General features: G+C 46.4%; 1 protein-coding gene across 2 annotated transcripts in view; it reads left to right on the top strand.

Annotated features, from left to right (window-relative positions):
* Positions 1-18,881, top strand: part of GSPT1 (G1 to S phase transition 1) — a 577,045-nt gene that overhangs the window by 504,330 nt on the left and 53,834 nt on the right. For both annotated transcript variants that reach the window (XM_077448903.1, XM_077448901.1), the window contains 2 exons: positions 2,500-2,593; positions 4,569-4,649. In XM_077448903.1, coding sequence (XP_077305029.1) covers positions 2,500-2,593; positions 4,569-4,649 — 175 coding nt within the window. The remainder of the gene's footprint in view (positions 1-2,499; positions 2,594-4,568; positions 4,650-18,881) is intronic.

The following is an 18,881-nucleotide window of genomic DNA, read 5'->3' as shown; positions in this document are numbered from 1 at the left end:
CAACTCATGACCGTGAGTTCCCTAGTGGATATTCTTTTGAATATAGGAGGCCTTTCTCACCACCAAGTATACCTCAAATATACAGGTAGGCCAAATATTTGCTGGCAACCAAGATTTACATGGATAAACAGACAAGAGGAAAAAAAATTAGAAAAATCCACACAGGATGTAACTTTACAATCCCATATGGGTTACCTCCTTTTTCTGCCCTTCAATCGTGTTCCATGCCTCCATATATTGCATAGCATGCAGCTCTCTATCCAGATCCCATCTCTTCTCGATCGCTTGTCCTTCTCAGTCACAGCCGGTCTGCCGAGTGGTCTTTGAGGGGTGCCGGATGATCTCTGAGAGCTGCCGAGTGGTCCTCCTAAGGGCCGCTGGGTGGGTACGGAGGGCCACCAAGTGGTCCCCGAGGCCCACCAAATGGTCTCCAAGGGTCCCCAGATGGTCCCAGAGGGCTGCTGGGTTGTCTCTCGGGGTTGCCAAATAGTCTCTAAGTGCCGTCGGGTAGTCTCTGAAGGCCCTTGATGGGTCCCCGAGGGCTGTCAATTAGTTTCTATCTGCTAAATGGTCACTGGGAGCCACTTATGGTCTCGAAGGGCCACCAAACGGTCCCCAGGGTTGGCCAGATGCTCTCCAAGGGCCACCGGGGTGGTCCCTGAGGGCCACCGGGTGATCCCTGAGGGCCGTCGAATGGTCTCTGCAGACGGTCGAATGGTCTCTGCAGACGGTCAAATGGTATGTAAGGACTCTACTGGATAGTCCCTAAGGACCCCCGAATAGTCTCCGAGGGCCACAGAGTGGTCTCCAAGAGCTGCCAAATAGTCTCTGAGGGCTGCTGGCTTTCTCTAGGGACCACCGGATGGTCTCTTAGGGCCACTGGTTAGTCACTGAGGGCTGCAGGGTGGTCTCTAAGGACCATCAGATAATCTCTGATGGCCTCCAGGTGGTCTCCAAGATTTGCCAGGTAGTTTCTAAAGGCCGCCAGGTGAGGTGATCTCTAATGTCCACCGAGAGGTCTCTGAGGGTCAGGGAAGCAAACTGGCCTGGCAGGGGCCGGGTAGGTGGGGGGGGGGACAGCGGGTCTCACCGCTCACTCACCATCCCGCACAACGGAACCTGCAGCTTCTCCCGTGGACTTCCAGGCTTTATAGGCATACAGCATGCTGCCCGCCGCCTCTCACTCTCCGAGGACACCATTGCTTTTTTGTGTCCGAGCTCCCACTCCAGCTGGCGCCATCAGGCCCCTTCCTCCGTGCTGGACCTGGTCCTCACATCCTCGTCCACCCCCCTGTGATGTTACTCTTGTTGCTAGCAGTCTGACAACTAGGGCTCCCCCATCCTCACAATCCAGATAACAGAAACCGATCTAGATGCTGGCCAAATCTAGCACTAGGCCTCCTCTATAACTCTAAACTGGTAAACTGTAAAAATGTTCAAAGCGTCGCCTATGGAGATTAAGTACCGAAGTTTGGCTCCATTCCACGAGTGTGCGCCATTTTAAAGCATGACATGTTAGATATCTATTTACTCTACATAACATCATCTTTCACATTATACAAAAATTGGGTTAATTTCACTGTTTTGTTGTTTTTTAATTCATGAAAGTTTTTTGTTTTTTTTGTTTTCCCCAAAAAAAAGGCGTTTGAAAAACTATTGCGCAAATACAGTGCAAGATATAAAGTTGCAGTGACCGCCATTTTATTCCCTAGGATGTCTGCTAAAAAAACATATATAATGTTTGGGGGTTCTGAGTAATTTTCTAGCAACAAAATTATGATTTTTACTTGCAGAAGAGAAGGGCCAGGATAGCAATCAGATATGCTGTAAAGTTACAGCAATTGAAGGACCAACAAAAATAATTTTACTGTTAGGGGTCCCCACAACTTGGGAAATTTTATCAAGGGGCCACACCCCTTAGGAAGGTTGCTAACCACTGCCTTAAAGCAAAACTGGCAGATACAAAAGGTGAGGGGTCCTCCTCTACGGAGTCTTCTGGCCAAATGTAGTACATTTGGGCGGTACTTTTTTATTAAACATCTCAAGCCAGTTTGATTTTCTACTTTAACTTCTTTTTGTGTGTTAGTGTTGTACATAATGGGATACCTTCAGTCTTAAGAGGGCAGAAAAGCGTAGTGGCGCCATTTAGTTTCAAATTGAAAGAGTGGAAACCCATCAGTCTGAGCACATTTGAGCACAGGGGTTTTTCTTTTGTTCCTTCATGATGGTAGTAGGGGACTCAAGTCTTGCCATGGCAATAAAGCACAGGATCAGTGGACCTGTATGATGGCCAAGGCTAGTGGGCCTACACCTAGGGAGTAGGTTAGGGTCTGGAGTCCTTCTCTCACATGGAAATAGTGTTCTCCTGTCCTCCTCACTACCATATGCATTTGCTTCAACCTCCTGCTTTAAAGCCCACTGGGATAAGTGATTTACTGGGGTGCACTTGATGTTTATCAAGAAATCCAATTTACATTTCAAAAATGTTTTCTTTCTCAGTGGGTTACCATTTATCCCATATCTCGATATCTTGCCACACTTCAACAGATCAGTGGATGGACCTGTCAGACTTCCAATTGTGGATAAATACAAAGTAAGCTGTTTTACCATTTTTCTAATGTTTCTAAGCCAATTGTTAGCCAGCATTACCACTAAGAAATAATTTTTGTGATCTAGCCATTTGTGTGTCATAACCATGTCAGTAACATGTTTTTTTCCAGGGCACCAACAAGTCTATATTTTCTGTTTTGGATAGAGTAGAAAAGGGTTAGAACCCCTGTCAGGGTTTACTAGCTGAGGAGGCTCCATTAGAAAGATTTACCCTCACTTTCATGCAAATGTCATTTACCAGGCAGAAATTAGGGTAACAGCAACACAAACAAATGTTTTTCCCTCAAGTAAGGGATGTCAGATATTCCTTTCTGTTTGTATTCTGTTGCAGAGTTGCTCATTTCCTATATGGTGGATCAGTTGTCAGAAGCAGATCTTTCTAAATCTTTCTAACGGAGGCTAAGGCTGGGCACACAGAGTTGTGAGGTTTTTTTTTTTTTCATTCAGCTAGTGGGCCTTAGATTCCTGCATCCACACAAGCCATATTGTCCTCCAATGTTGTGCTGTTGTAGTCTGACAGCGAGGGCTCCCCCACCCTCAAAATCCGGATAATAGAAGCCGATGTAGACTCTGGCCAGTTTCTGGCGAATCGGCCAAATTGTGATCTGTGTGTACCCAGCCTAATCAGTCCTACTCTATCCAAAACTAGAAAATTAATATTTTAGCTTGACATACACAAACACATTGGTTGCTATTCTACTTCCAGATTACTGAGCAGACAGTGGAGTTTTCACTTACTATAAAATTGATCACTCTCTACCTGTAAGAAAAGTGCTGTTACTGACAGCACTGGAAATTGCACCGTTCCCCTTCTCACTCTTTCTGTTGCACTTACACTAATGGTAGATGTACTGATCTGCATATTATAACTTCTTTAAAAATGTAACTAGGTTTTTTTTTTGTTCCTTTAAATCTGTAAAGATAAAAATTTTAAGACATGCCTGTGCACTTGTTGCATGTTTCTCACATTCTCATACCTGTCACTCTTTTTAGATATTGGAGCCTAAAGCTGGCCATACGCCAAGCAGGCTTCATGGGTGGCCATGTCTTTCCCCTCCTGTCTGACATTAAGGCCGGGTTCACACTGCTGCGGGGGGAGATCCAGATGTGATTCGCACCGCACTGCAGTGCTAATCACATCCGATCTCCGTAGCAATGCGAGTTCAGCCATACAGATAGTATGGCTGAATTCGCATCGCTCCCGCAGCAAACTCGCGCGGGACCCTTTTTTTGGTCCGCAACAGAATCGGATCGCATGGGTGTTCACACCATGCGATCCGATTCCTGTGCGAGTCGACAGATCGCACTGCGATATGCGGACGGATCTAGGGGTGTCATTAACATATCATTGACACTCCCAGCCGTTCGCATAGGGCAGTGTGAACTGCCGGCGGGAGTAATGCGATGCAGGAAAACGCCGCGGATTCGCGGCGTTCCCGCATCGCTGTGGTGTGAACCCAGCCTTAAGGAAGCTGGACAGAAAATTTGTGGCTGACCAGCAGCTGCGTCTAATCAAATGCTGCTGTTCGTGTGTTTTGACAGCTGTGGCACACAATATGCAAGGGGGATTTGTCCATCCGCACCATATAATCAAATTATAAAAATGCTGAGCCATATTTTAGTGCTCTGTATGTGGTCAGCACCGTGACATTTTGTCTGCTGCATGTAATTATTATGGTACTGTTTCATCATACATGCTTGTCTGGCAGGGCTCTCGGTGTAGATGATCTTTGACAGATGGGCTGATCATGGTTTGGAAGCCATATTTATTTAGTGCCGTTTCATATCTAGTGTATAACTGTTCCAAAAGTCATCACTACTGTGAATATAAGCACCCAATAATAGTGTTATCTTAACCATTAGGTCCCTAAGACGTATGTCGTTTCAATAAAGGCCATTTCTTGTCGTTTTAATTACAATTTGTCATCGTTTATTTTATTTGTGTATTGCTCCTTTAGGATATGGGCACAGTAGTTCTAGGAAAATTAGAATCTGGATCAATATGCAAAGGACAGCAGCTGGTCATGATGCCAAACAAGGTATTGTCCCTTTTTATATTCACAATTATTTACCTGTAAATGTTTTGCCCTTTGCCAGCTTAAAGAGGAGTGCCATCTGCAAAAAAAATATTAAAAGTCAGCAGCTACAAATACTGCAGCTGCTGACTTTTAATAAATGGACACTTTCCTGTTCCAGCGATGTTGGCAGCAGATGACGAGCAATCGCTAGTCTCTCGGCTGCCCCTGCCGCCATCCTCTGTCAGGGAATCAGGAAGTGAAGTGTTGGGGCTTCACTGCCCAGTTCCCTACTGCGCATGCGCGAGCCGCGCAGCACAATGAGACTGGTCTCCACTGTGTCCTGGGAACTGTGTGTTTCCCAGAACACAACAGGGGGGGCGGGGCATCTTCGGCTAGCAATTCCCAGAAGTGGGAATACAGCTATCTGAACCCCCCTGAAAGGTGCCAATTGTGGCACTGGTGGGGGGGGGGGGGTTCAGATGAGCGGAACTTCCACTTGAGGATGGAGGTCCACTTTAAGATTTGTAATGTTCCTCCCGCTGACCCATACACATACTACTGAGCCCCGTATTGACATATTGGTCATCTACTCACAAATGCAAGGGAAAACATGGGTATCCAACACACTTGTCAGCGGTTAAGAGTCTAAGAAAGATGTAATTCTGCAGCAGAATGCCAGACTAGGTAAGTATAAAGTATTTACGTTCGGTGTATTTTTCAGTAACAGGCTAGCTCTAAATTATTTAACATTTTCTCTCTGCCGTCTCTCTTAATCCGACTAATTTTCCAGAATTCACTGCATCATTCTTACCCACCAAATCTCCTGGCACTGATCTTATGGCAGTTGAATTACATAACATGTGAAGACTGCTTGCTTGCCAAATTGCCATCAAAATTCATCAGGTTACCACAGGTTACAGCAGTTAGATCAACATTTAAAATACAGTAACTGTAATGTGGGGATTTATAGACATTTCTCTGCACATATTAAAATCCTTGCAAAAGTACCTGCCCTCAGTTTAAATAAAGTTGCACTTTTACTGGGACAGGCTGAACAAATTATCCTAGTAGGTTATAAAAATAATCCAGAATTATATACCTGTTTAATCCCTTCTGTTTGCTTGCAGCTAAAATTGTTCAAACTGATCATTTCCAAGCAGGAACTTCACTGGATTTTCTTTAAGCTTCTTTAAGCTTTTGAAATAGAGGGAATAGCCTCTACCAGGTTATTCTTGTGGCTCAAATATCCGTTAGAATAACAGTTTTTCTGTCTAAAACTATGAAATCTTGTACTTTAAGTGTGATATTTTTTTACTTTTAACTGTTCGGTATACAAATCACTGTACAAACTTAGATGGATGTATCTTCCCAAGAACTTTTCCCCTGCTCTGTTTTTTGCAGCTGTGCTGTGTGATAATTAACCCCAGACCAATTGTCAGCCTAAGGACCCGAGGTCTTTTTACAATTTCGCACTGCACTGATTTAAATGGTAATTGCGCGGTCATGCAATGTTGCACCCAAACTAAATTTGCGTCCTTTTCTTCCCACAAATAGAGCTTTCTTTTGATGGTATTTGATTGCCTCTGCGATTTTTATTTTTTGCAATATAAATGGAAAAAGACCGAAAATTTTGAAAAAATTTATTTTCTACTTTTTGTTATAAGAAAAATTGAATAAACTCAATTTTAGTCATACATTTAGGCCAAAATGTATTCAGCCATATGTCTTTAGTAGAAAAAATTTCAATAATCCTATATTTATTGGGTCATTTTGGGGTTTGCGCAAAAACCCCAAAATGACCCAATTTTGGAAAGTAAACACCCCAAGCTATTTGAGTCATGGTGAGTATTTTACAGCTCTCATTTGTTTTTGAAAATGAAGAAATTAAGGAATTTTTTTTTTCTTTTTTCAAATTTCAAAACTTTGTGACAAAAAGCGAGATCTGCAAAATACTCACCATACCTCTCAGCAAATAGCTTGGGATGTCTACTTTCCAAAATGGGGTCATTTGGGGGGGGGGGGGCGGTTTGTGCCATGTGGGCATTCCATGGCCTCCGAAACTGATTGGCAGTGAGGAGTGAAATAAAAAAATTACACCCTTAGAAAGCATGAAGGTGGTGCTTGGTTTTTGGGGGTCCTGTACGCCGCTAGGCTCCCAAAAAGTCCCATACATGTGGTATCCCCATACTCGGGAGAAGCAACAGAATGTATTTTGGGTTGTAATTCCACATATGCCCATGGTACAAACGCGCAATGGCGAAAAACTACATACATTTTTAAAAGCATTTACAGGTTACCACATTAGATTTACAGAGGAGGACTACTGCTAAAATTACTGCCCTCGATTTGACCTTCGTGATGATACCTCACATGCATGGTGCAATTGCTGTTTACATAGGACGCCAGACCAACGCTTGCGTTCGCCTTTGCGCAAGAGCAGAGGGGACAGGGGTACATTTATTTTATTTTTTTCCTTCCATATTTTTTTTTTATCATTTTTATTATCTTGGGGAAAGTAAATATCCCTTATGATATCAATAGGTAGTGACTTTTTTTTTTTAATTGGGATCTTTCCTCTGCCCTCAAAGCATCTGGCCACACCGTTTGGTGTGATAAAATGCTTTCCCAATTTCCCAATAGCGCTGTTTATATGTGGGAGGGGGGACATTCCCTCCCAATGCTTGTAAAAGCAGTCTAGAGGCTAATTAGCCGCTAGGATTGCTTTTACATGAAAGCCAATCACTGGCTGAAAAGAATGATACCAAGATGATGCCTAAACCCGCAGGCATCATTCTGGTATAACCATCCAAAGTCCAACAACATACCAGTACGTTGCTGTTCCTTGTTGGACATATATTGTAATCTTATGCTGCGTACACACGGTCGAACATTTCCACGGGCAAGCCCTCCGTCGGAATTTTGACCGTATGTACGCGGCATTAGGAGCAAAATCGCTCCTCCACCCCTGCTGCCCCCATGCTTCAGCATATATGCTCTTTTTTTTGTTTTTTTAACTGTGGTGGTGAAATCACCTCCTACAGCACTGAAGTTACAGCTTTATGTATCGTGGGAGCAAACGCTGTTGCTGTCAAGATAAATAAGTCCGCGCTGCAGCTGAATGGCGCACCTGAAAACAAAAAAAATGGTTAACAATAAAACACAGTAAAGTATAAAAAAAAAGATATACCTGAAAAGCAAGCATGATAAAACGTAATAAAATATTGCATAATAGAATACAGTAAAAAAGAGCAACAAGAGAGAGAGAATAAAACGACAACTATTTTTGGTTTTTATATATATATTTTTTTGAACTGTAACGGTTCAGGTCTCTCAAAATGTGATGGCATCTTGGGAGACCATGCGTGTTTGTGTCCTAGCCTGTGAAATGCTGTACCCTATGCTAAAACTTTACTAGTGTGTGGTAGCGTTCAAAACATTCACCAGTGCAAAGACCAGGATTGCCAGGACAGTGTGGACAATAACGGGTGTCATGCCTATATCCGCGCTTGGTACAGAGACAACATCATCTTTGGTGGGTTCGTTGGGTAGGAGTACTTTCGAGGACATACGGAAAATGCATCTCATGCAGCCGGCTTACTGCATTTGGTTGGGAATGGTGAGGTGCAGAACCGTCTGGATACAGAAGGTCTGTGATCTCTTTCTGGAATAAAAGAAAGGATAAAGTCCCGCCTGAAGCTCTGTATAGCACATGAGCATTCAGCAAAGCCAATTGAAATAAGTAAACTTTTTTGTACCAGCGCCTGGCCTTATTAGCAACTAGATATGGCTCCAGCAATTGGTCATTGAGGTCCACCCCTCCCATATTTTGGTTATATTTGTGGATACAGTGGGTTTCTCCACAACACCAGTCGCCGTATGAATTTGGACTGTCGTGTCTGCATGAAGGGAGGTAAGAACGAAAACATTCTTATTATCCCCCCACTTCATAGCGAGCAAGTTATTACACCGCAAGCAGGCTCTCTCCCCCAACCTAAGATGGGAATCTATAAGCCCCGCCGATTAGGTTGCACGGTGCCACATGCTCCAATTTGATGATCAAACAAATGACTGAACAATGGCACGTTCGTGTAATAATTGTCCACGTACAAGTGGTACCCCTTTCCGAATAAGGGTGACACCAAGTTCCACACTATCTTTCCAGCGCTCCCTATGTAATCTGGGCAGTTCTCCGGCTCTACCCATCTTTTCCCTCATAAACTGTAAAGCTCCATGTATAGCCTGTTGCCCTGTCACAGAACATATAGAGCTTGACCCCGTATCTGGAACGCTTGTTGGGAATGTACTGTTTGAATGACAAGCGGCCAGCAAATTTAATCAGCGACTCATCAACTTGATGGGGCATAAACAAGGCTGCAAAACGTGGGTTGAAATGGTTTATGAGAGGCCAAATTTTGTAGAGCCGATCGTATTCAGGGTCTCCACGGGGGCGACAAAGTTCATTGTCGTTGAAATGCATGAACCGCAAGATCTGCTCGTATCGTTTCCTGCACATGGAGTTGGAGAACACGGGCATATGGTCAGTCGGATGCGTGGACCAATATGTCCGCAACGTCATGAATTTGTGAGCCCATGTTGAGGGAAAGGCCCAGAAAGGTCATAAATTCAGAAACCATAATTGGTTTACAATCTCTGGCAAGGGAAGGCAACTAGGGAATAGCGGCGATGTGTTGACCAGCATATAAATTTGTTTGGTCCACAATAGATCTATAGAGATCTTCCGTGAAAAACAGCGAATAAAAATCAAGTGGCATAAAATCAGCTGTTTTCACCTGAATACCGGGTTGGCCAGTAAATGGGGGAAGTACTGGTGCTACAGAAGTGGTGGGCACCCAATCAGGATTGGCGAATTCTGCAGGAAGGGCACTATGGGAACGACAGGCCTGCCTTTGTTGTCTTCTTGGTGGCAGCGGGACACTACTTGTGCTTGCCACCTCGCCAGCTTGAACTGCACTTATGGGACTTGCCACATCACCACGTGTTACTGCGGTTCTGGATGTACGTCCAGGGTGTACTAGGCCGCTGGTGCTTGCCAGTTCACTAGAAGGATGAGCGGCGCTAGTACTGGCTCTCTGCTCCATACGAGGGACCTGTGGTTCTTGCACCTCAACGACATCAGAAGATCGGGGTCTGGTACGCCTGACCTTAGCCCTGACGACGAAGGCGAGGTCCATGCGATCTGTCATGGAGCCGCTGTCCTCTACAGGATCGTATTCTGAGCCTGAATCTGACAGATGAGTGACTTCCTCTTCCCTACCTGTTATGTTCAGAAACGTGTAGGCCTCTTCACTAATGTACCTTCGCTTTGCCATTTTGGGCTCTAAATTTAGTGGTACATTAGTGAGATTCACAGGTAAAAAAAACACCTAGGCTGTTAGCAACTGTATAAAACGCTACCAAAAAAACTGTTAGAAATCGCAGGGATCAGGCCTGACTGCAAACGCTGCAGTTATGTGTGTTGTGTTTAAGTGACAGTGTTTGATCGATACTGCACTTTGGTGGGCTGGGCGGAGGGGCAAAACCCAGGGGCTAGCAGGTATCTGGACTGATCCCGCTTACAATGCATCTTTTGGAACCCTAAACTGCTGGGGACGCTAGTATAGATCTGATCAGATATTGATCTGTTCAGATACTATACCACTAAGGGAGGTGTATGCTTTGCGCGTGGGTGTTAGCAGTACTGGCACTAACCTAGCGCTGCCTGGGGCGACGCAGACCCTATCTCACCCTAAAGCCTAATTGATATCACCCGCCGGGTGATCAGGGGGTTAAACCTTTATTGGGTAATAAATGGCGGGTGCCCTGATGCTATAAAAAGCAAACTAAATAACCAGCGTCACCAGTGACACTTATACGGTGATCACTGGTGAAAGGGTTAACTCTAGGGGCAATCAGGGGGTTCAAACCTTTATTGGGTAGTATATGGGGCTACCTAACGCTATCTGAAAACCTAAAGTGGAACCTAAATAACTAACTGGCTATCCAGTGTCACCAGTGACACTTATACGGTGATCACTGGTGAAAGGGTTAACTCTAGGGGCAATCAGGGGGTTCAAACCTTTATTGGGTAGTATATGGGGCTACCTAACGCTATCTGAAAACCTAAAGTGGAACCTAAATAACTAACTGGCTATCCAGTGTCACCAGTGACACTTATACGGTGATCACTGGTGAAAGGGTTAACTCAAGGGGCAATCAGGGGGTTAAAACCTTTATTAGATATGGGGGTACCTAACACTATAAAAACCTGGCAGTGAACCTAAGAAATAACTAGCTACCTAGCGGCACCAGTGACACTAATGCTGCGATCTGAAAAACGATCGCTTGGTGACACTGGCAAAAGGGGGTGAAAGGATTACCTGGGGGCAATCGAGGGGTTAAACCTTTATTGGGGGGGTAGGGGGCTACCCTGGACCTAAAGGGGCCTAACAATAACTGCCCTGACACTTTTTACAGTCACAACTGACACTAGATGCAGTGATCAGTAAATAAATGATCACTGCAATCAGTGACACTGTGACTGGGGGGGTTGCAGGGCGTGATCGGGGTGAAAAGTGTGCCTATGCATACCTACGTGTCAGTGTAGTGTTGGTGCACTTTCTTGGATGTCTTCTCTCCTCGCCGTCCAGTCAAAAAGACTGCCACATGGAGAGTGACATCACTTCCTCCTGCCTGTGTTTACACTTACAGAGGCAGGGGAAGCTTCTCATTCGCCAGGAGCGATCGCGAGGGGATGGCCAGAAACCAACGGCCATCCCCTCATCCCAGATCGCTCCTGAAGCGAAACGGACTGCCGCAGCCAGCGGGAGGGGGTCTGATCGGACCCCCCACCCACTGAAAGGCAGGCACGTACAGGTACGCGATTGTGCCTGTCCGTGCCATTGTGCCAACGTATAATTACATGTGGCGGTCCTTAACTGGTCAACAAAATACTGAACAGACAAGTTCAAAGGGTAGCTATTGCATTTATTACATCTGTCACCTCTACCCGGTACCCAGCAATCACGGGCCAAGTCCAAAAAATATGGTAGAAGTCTCCCAGAGAATCAGTATACCTCCAACACTGCGCAGCTTTTTGTGGGAGTGTAGTAGGCTCTATAAGCATTTTTCAATTGGACAAGACAATCTCTCTAGACCAGCATATGAAAAGGGATATCCTACATGTCCTCCCAGGTCTCGTGGTCAAACACAAGAATGTCCCGTAGCCACCGGCACCCGAGTCCAACCAAATTAGAGGAGAACACATTAAAGAGGTGAGTATACAAATGAGAGGTGGGTTTTTCAGTGCAGTTAGCTTTAAGGATATGTTTCATATCGGGCATCTGAACCGCTAGGTTCTTTGTGGAAACTGACACTGGAAAGCATGAGAGAATTGCAAATATCTGGATAAATAAGCAGCAGGGACATATAGTTTGAGGAAAGTTGGGCTAGAGGTCTTAACCACTTCAGCCCCAGAAGAATTTACCCCCTTCCTGACCAGAGCACTTTTTGCAATTTGGCACTGTGTTGCTTTAACTGACAATTGCACAGTTGCGACGTACCCACACAAAATCAACGTCTTTTCTCTTTCGTTCATTGATGGACACCGCTCCTTTAATTGCTGACCTTAGTGTTAAATCGCCACCTTCAGGAGAGTACTAGGCAAAACATGTAAAAACTGCACAGCACCGCCCAGGAGGCGGTCCCACTGGCTTATAACCCCTCACTCTGCTTCCTGCAGCTCAGTTTTTTTCTGCCAAGTGTAGAAGGACCTGGCTCCCTGAGCGGACCATTGGTCCTGGGAATTTTAAATTTTTTCTGCATTTTTTGATCCTGTAATCTACAATCAACAGCCGGGCTGGGTGATGGGCTGGATAATATAGATCCTTGTCTCCCCAGCCTGGCCAATGAGCGTGAGCAGTCCCTAGCTATGCGCTGGGTCGGCCATGACATGCCCCTTCTGCTCCAGGGGCGGCCGGTGAGCTATATGCTCCGGGACACGCATATGACCGGGCTACTGCTGTCAGTGTGCTGTGGCCAACAGCCACCCCGTACTGCTCTGGTGATGGGTCTGTGGTGGAATGTGTCCAGCAGTCACGACGGGAGGGTTAAGTATGGCTCCACCTGCCTCGGCAGGATGGAGCAGCTGGGCATTCCCTGAGATGTTGACTGGACTGTCTCTCCCTTTCCCTTTCCTCTCGCCCTATCCCCTCATTCCCTCCTCGCCCTGTTGGGGCTGCTGTGTGACTAGGCATGAGGTGTGTACCTGGCCGGGGGGCTGCACTGACTGTCAGGGTCTGCTCTTTCTTTCCCTGCTTTTTTCCTGTCAGTGCAGTATTGGTCTGTTAGCCATGAGGGGAGGCCGCTGCCATTTTCTTGTAGCCTATTCAGTGTATTGCTGTCAGACATTCTTTGGAAGGTTCGGCGGGCATTTTCTTCATGTTTTTTTTTTTGCTAGAACGGCCGACTGCCTTTTTCTTGTAGCCTCAGGGCGGTTTACCTCTAGTGCTGTTGTCTAGAACACCGCATTTTTTACTCTGAGCACTTTGTGACTGACACAAGGCAGAGCGGATGGCGACAGCTTCACTCGGTCAGGGTGGTGAGTCCTGCGGGGGGCCCCTAAGTCTGCGAGCAGCTAGGCGGTGGGATTTTGTGTACCTTGCCTTAAAGAGGAAGTGAACCCTCGGGGCAGTAAGGGACCTGCTGAGTCGTGGGATGATAGTACCTGTTCCGGAGCTGGAAAGATTCCAGGGGTTCTACTCCAATCTTTTTGTAGTCCCTAAAAGGGAAGGGGTACGTCTAATCTTGGACCTAAAAGCCCTCAACTGCTTCGTGAAAGTACAGAGGTTCAGAATGGAATCAGTTAGCTTAGTAGTCGCTGCACTCCATCAAAGAGACTTCCTGGTGTCTTTGGACATCCAGGATGCGTACCTTCACATACCTATATGCCTATGGCATCAGAAGTTTCTGCGATTTGCAGTCGGGAACGCCCACTACCAGTTTGTGGCTCTCCCCTTTTGGCTTGGAATCGGGCTCCCCCCCCAATTTTGATGGGAAGTCATTACTGTCTCTATATTGGACAGTGGTCACAACGGACGCCAGCCTGACCAGCTTGGGTGGAGTACTGGGGGGGGGGGGGGTACAGTCGACCCAGGGCCTCTGGTCGGAGGAGGCATCCAAGTTGCCAATCAATGTGCTTAAGTTACGAGCGAACAGGCTATGCCTCTCCACATGGTCAATGAGACTGAGGGCATTCGATCAGGATCCAGTCAGACAATGCCACGGCTGTGGCATACGTCAGTCATCAAGGAGGAACAAGAAGCTTGGCTGCAGCACGGGAGGTCGCTCACATCCTTCAGTGGGCAGAGCGACATGTACCGACCATATCGGCCATTTACATCCCGGGAGTGGAAATCTGGCAGGCGGACTACCTAAGTCGCCAGATGCTGGACCCAGGAAAGTGGTTGTTGCATCCAGAGGTGTTCAGGCTACTGTGCCTGCGATGGGGCACAATAGACGTGGATCTCCTGGCTTCCCATCTCATTAGGATGGTGCCGAGATTTGTGTCAATGACGAGATCCTTGGGCAGACGCGCTGGTGGCTCCGTGGGGTCAGTACCAACTGATCTGCACCTTTCCTCCACTAAAGCTACTACCATGTCTGCTCCGCAGAGTGGAGACCGAGGGGATTCCAGTAATTCTGATTGCCCCAGATTGGCCTCAGCGCCCCTGATACGCCAACCTGGTACACCTGGTTTCGGACACTCCCTGGCGACTACCGATGCAAGAAGACCTTCTATCTCAAGATTCGATTCTCCATCCTGCTTTACCATCGCTGGTTTTAATGGCGTGGCTGTTGAGAGCCAGGCACTAAGGAACTGGAGCCTATCGGACTCTGTGATTTCAATGTTTAGAGCACGGAAACCACCTTCTCGGAAGATATATCCTTGTACCTGGAAGGCATACGTGAGGAAAGAGTGGCATCCGCGCACCTATTCCATTTCCAGGATCCTGCTATTTCTACAGTGTGGAGTAGACTAGAAATTATTTTTAAGCACCATAAAAGGACAAATATCAGCCTTGGCTTTTTTTTTTTTTTTTTTCTCAACAACCCTGGCATCTCACTCCTTAGTGAGCACTTTGGTTCAGGGGATTCGACCTGTAGTTCCTCCAGTGCGCCCACCGATGCCCCCTGTGGGATCTGAACCTGGTGTTATCGGCGCTTCAGAAACCGCCGTTTGAAAATATCAGAGAGATTGCCCTGTTGACTCTTTCCCAGAAATTGGTCTTTCTAGTGGCCATTTCCTCGGCCAGGAGGGTTTCGAAACGGGCGGCCTTGTCTTGCAAGTTGCCTTATCTGGTTATCCATAAGGATAGGTGGCATTTGCATCTGCAACCTTCTTTTCTGACGAAGGTGGTTTCGGCGTTCCACATCAATGAAGACATTGTGTTACCATCTTTGCGTCCTAAACAGACACATCCTAAGGAGGTGGCCCTCCATTCCCTGGATGTGGTCCGGGCTCTAAGGGTATATTTGTCTGCCACGGCTCCCTTTCGGAAGTCACTCTGTTTCGGTAGCTGGTCCGAAAAAAAGTATGGATGTCTCGGCCACCATTTCCAGGTGGATCAGACAGATTGTGGTTCAGGCCTACGCCTTGAAGGGTCACGTGCCCCCCTTTCTGGTCACGGCCCATTCCACCAGGGCAATTGGAACCTCTTGGGCCTTCTAACATCAAGTGTCTGTTGTTCGAGTGTGTAAAGCGGCGACTTGGTCATCTGTTCACACCTTTACAAAATCCTGCAAGGTAGATGTCGGTGCATTGGCTGGTGCCTGTTTTGGCCCGCAAAGTTTTGCAGGCGGCTGTGTAATTTGCAACTGCACGTAATTTTTTTTCAGGTTTTTTTGATTAAAAAAAAAAACTGTTACCTTTAAGTAAAATGCACTGTTGCATTGTTACTGTAAGTTCTGCTGCGGTTATCTAAGGTGGTGACTCCCCTGTTAGGGAGCGCTCTGTTTTTTTTTTGGGTGAAGTTTTTGTGCTGTTTCCCACCCCTCATTTTGACACTGCTTGGGGACGTCCCGATGGTCTAAGTAAAGGAGCTGTGTCAGTCAGTGAATGTAAGATAAAATAGGATTTTTGTACTCACTGTAAAATCCTTTTCTCTAGTTCAGTGACTGACACAGCACCCTCCCCTCCTATTTTTTACGTTATACTGCTTGTTGACGTACTGAGGCCTCTGTTACTCAAGGGACTGCCCCTTGGGCGGAACTAGAAAGTTCTGTGTTTTGTACATGTTGGCATGTTCTGCCCAGTCCTCTACTGAAGGTGGTGTAACAACCTAATGGTCTAAATAAAGGATCTGTGTCGGTGAACTACAGAGAAAAGGATTTTACGGTGAGTACAAAAATCCTATTTTTCCCTCCAACCTGCATCATCTTCCAGCTCGTCGGGAAGCCCTGTTCGGGGCAGTACAAGACCTACTGCTGCACGGGGTGATGGTACCTATATCAACGCTGGAAAGGTTTCAGGAATTCTACTCCAATCTGTTATCCCCAAAAAGGGGTACATCCAATCCTGAAATTAAAGGCCCTCAACAGCTTTGTGAAAGTGCTAACGTTCAAGATGGAATCCGTTCGCTCCGTGGTTGCTGCACTCACATCAGGGGAACTTCCTGGCATCCTTGGATATCAACAACACGTACTTACATGTACCCATATCCCTCAGACATCAGGGGTTTCCGAGATTTGCAGTCAGGGAAGAGCACTACCAGTTTGTGGCTCTCCCTTTTGGCCTGCCGTCAGCACCCCGAGTCTTTACCAAGGTGTTGACTCCAATTCTGGTGTTAAGGCAACGTGGGAGCACAATCGTGGGTTACATAGACCTGAGAGCAGCTTCTGCCTCAGAATTAAGGGAGGATGTAGCGATCACCATACAGACCCTCCGGGAGTTTGGTTGGGTGCTGAACCTAAAAAATTCGGTGTTCGTGCCGGCTCAAAGCCTGGAGTACCTGGACTTCTCAGAAGAGTTTTTCTCCTTCGGACAAGCTGCAGACTCTTCAAGCTCCGGTGAAGTTGTTGGTGAACCACAGGTGGTCATCGCTGCGCTTCTGCATGCGACTCCTGGGCCTCATGGTAGCCACTTTCAAAGTGGTGCCGTAATGCTCAATTTCACACTCTAGTCCTGAAAAAGGAGATTTTGTCAAAATGGGACAAATCTCCGTTATCCCTGGATTGTCAAATTCGGATGAGCCAGCTAGTCACGGATTCCTTTCGCTGGCTCTTCGGTCCGGGAGATCATTCCTTTCTCTCCATTGGACGGTGATCACAACGGACGCCAGCCTGACCGGTTGGGGGGTGAGGTTTGGGCATACAGTCGGCCCAGGGCCTTTGGTCGCAGGAAGAATCCCAACTGCCGATCAATGTGCTTGAGCTTCATGGGATCAGGCGGTGCCTTTCCACATGGTCAAGGAGGCTGCAGGGGCGTCCGGTCAGGATCCAGTCGGGCAACGGCGTATGTCAACCATCAAGGAGGTACAAGGAGCTTGACGGCAGCATGGTAGGTCGCTCACATCCTTCAGTGGGCAGAGTGCCACGTGGCGGCCCTGTCGGCCATATACATTCTGGGCGTAGAAATCTGTCAGGCAGACTACTTAAGTCGTCAGATTCTGGACCCAGGGGAATGGCCGTTGCATCTGGATGTATTTCGGCTCCTTTGCCTAAAGTGGGGCACACCAGATATGGATCTCTTGGCCTCTCCACTCAGCCTCCCCCCCCCCCCCCCCCACTAAAGCTCCTGCCATGTCTGCTACAGAAAGTGGAGACAGAAGGGATTCCAGTAATTCTGATTGCCCCAGATTGGCCTCGGCGTCCTTGGTACGCTGACCTAGTATGACTGGTGGCGGATGTTCCTTGGCGGCTGCTGATGCGAGAGGACCTTCTATCGCAAGGTCCGATAATGCATCCTGCTTTACTGTTGCTGGTTTTAACGGCATGGCTGTTGAAAGCCAGGTGCTAAGGGACAGAGGTCTGTCAGACTTGGTAATTTCCACTATGCTGAGGGCACAAAGTCATTTTCTTGGAAGATTTACCATCGTACGTGGAAGAATAAAGGGCCGAAAAGGGGCTGGGGAGTCACCAACCCCTAGGACTTTTAGGGTATCAAATCACAAAATTGACAAAAAATTTAAATAAAATAATATAATTTTATTAATGTTATGCAAAGAAATAATATAGATTAAACATTCATAAAAACAAAAATTTTGCCCATTGATGCGTAAACAGGCGTATTATCAAAATTGACCAAGATTTCAATTAACCATACAGGAAAAACGAAGAGAAAAGCTGCAATCATTCAACATGTTTCGCCCAGATCGGGCTTCTTCAGGAAAGTTATTTAAGCAGCCAGAGAGTTAGCACTAAAATGATAAAAATATAACATGAATGTTACAATAAATCAATGCATAGGGTAAAGATATTCTTACAATGGTCCAAAAGGGGATAAAAAAGATACAGTAAAGTATAATATTGTTCAAACATTTGGTAAATGCATGTATTAGATCCAATATTGACTGTAAAGTAAATACAATTATGCATAGTGTCTCACCAAAGTCGCCAGAGACTCCCTGTATCAGTAACGAATTTTCATAATATATATACCCTAAAAACTTTTTTCTTTAACATCGTACGTGGAAGGTTTACATCTCTGTGGGAGGAGATGGGGTGCCGTCAGCACATCCTCAGATTCCAGGATCCTGCTGTTTTTGCAGCGACGAGTGGATCAGAAACTTGCCTTGAGCACCATCAAGGGGCAGATATCAGCTTCGGCTGTCTTTTTCCAACGTCCCTTGGCGACTCACTCATTGGTGAGTACATTTGTGCAAGGGGTTCGGCACGTAGTCCCTCTGGTTTGACCTCCGCTACCGCGTGAGATCTAAATCTGGTGCTATCGGCGCTTCAGAAACCACTTTTTGAAAACATTAGGGATATTCCCTTGTTAACTCTCTCAGAAAGTAGTCTCTCTAGTGGCTATTACATCTGCCAGGAGGGTTTCTGAGTGGGCGGCCTTGTCGTACAAGTCTCCCTACTTGGTTGTCAACAAGGATAAGGTGGTGCTACGTCCACAGCCCTCCTTTTTTCCAAAGATGGTTTCAGCATTTCATCTGAATGAGGACATCGTGTTACCATCCCTATGTCCTAAGCCGACACATCAGTTAGAAGTTGCTTTACATTCCCTTGACTTGGTCCGGGCTCTGCGGG

The sequence above is a fragment of the Lithobates pipiens genome, unplaced genomic scaffold (genome assembly GCF_037356315.1).
Source record: "Lithobates pipiens isolate NorthernLeopardFrog02 unplaced genomic scaffold, aLitPip1_a1.2 Scaffold_22, whole genome shotgun sequence".
Taxonomy (NCBI): domain Eukaryota; kingdom Metazoa; phylum Chordata; class Amphibia; order Anura; family Ranidae; genus Lithobates; species Lithobates pipiens.
Note: the sequence above shows the minus strand (reverse complement) of the source record. Positions and strands in the feature narration are given on the sequence as shown.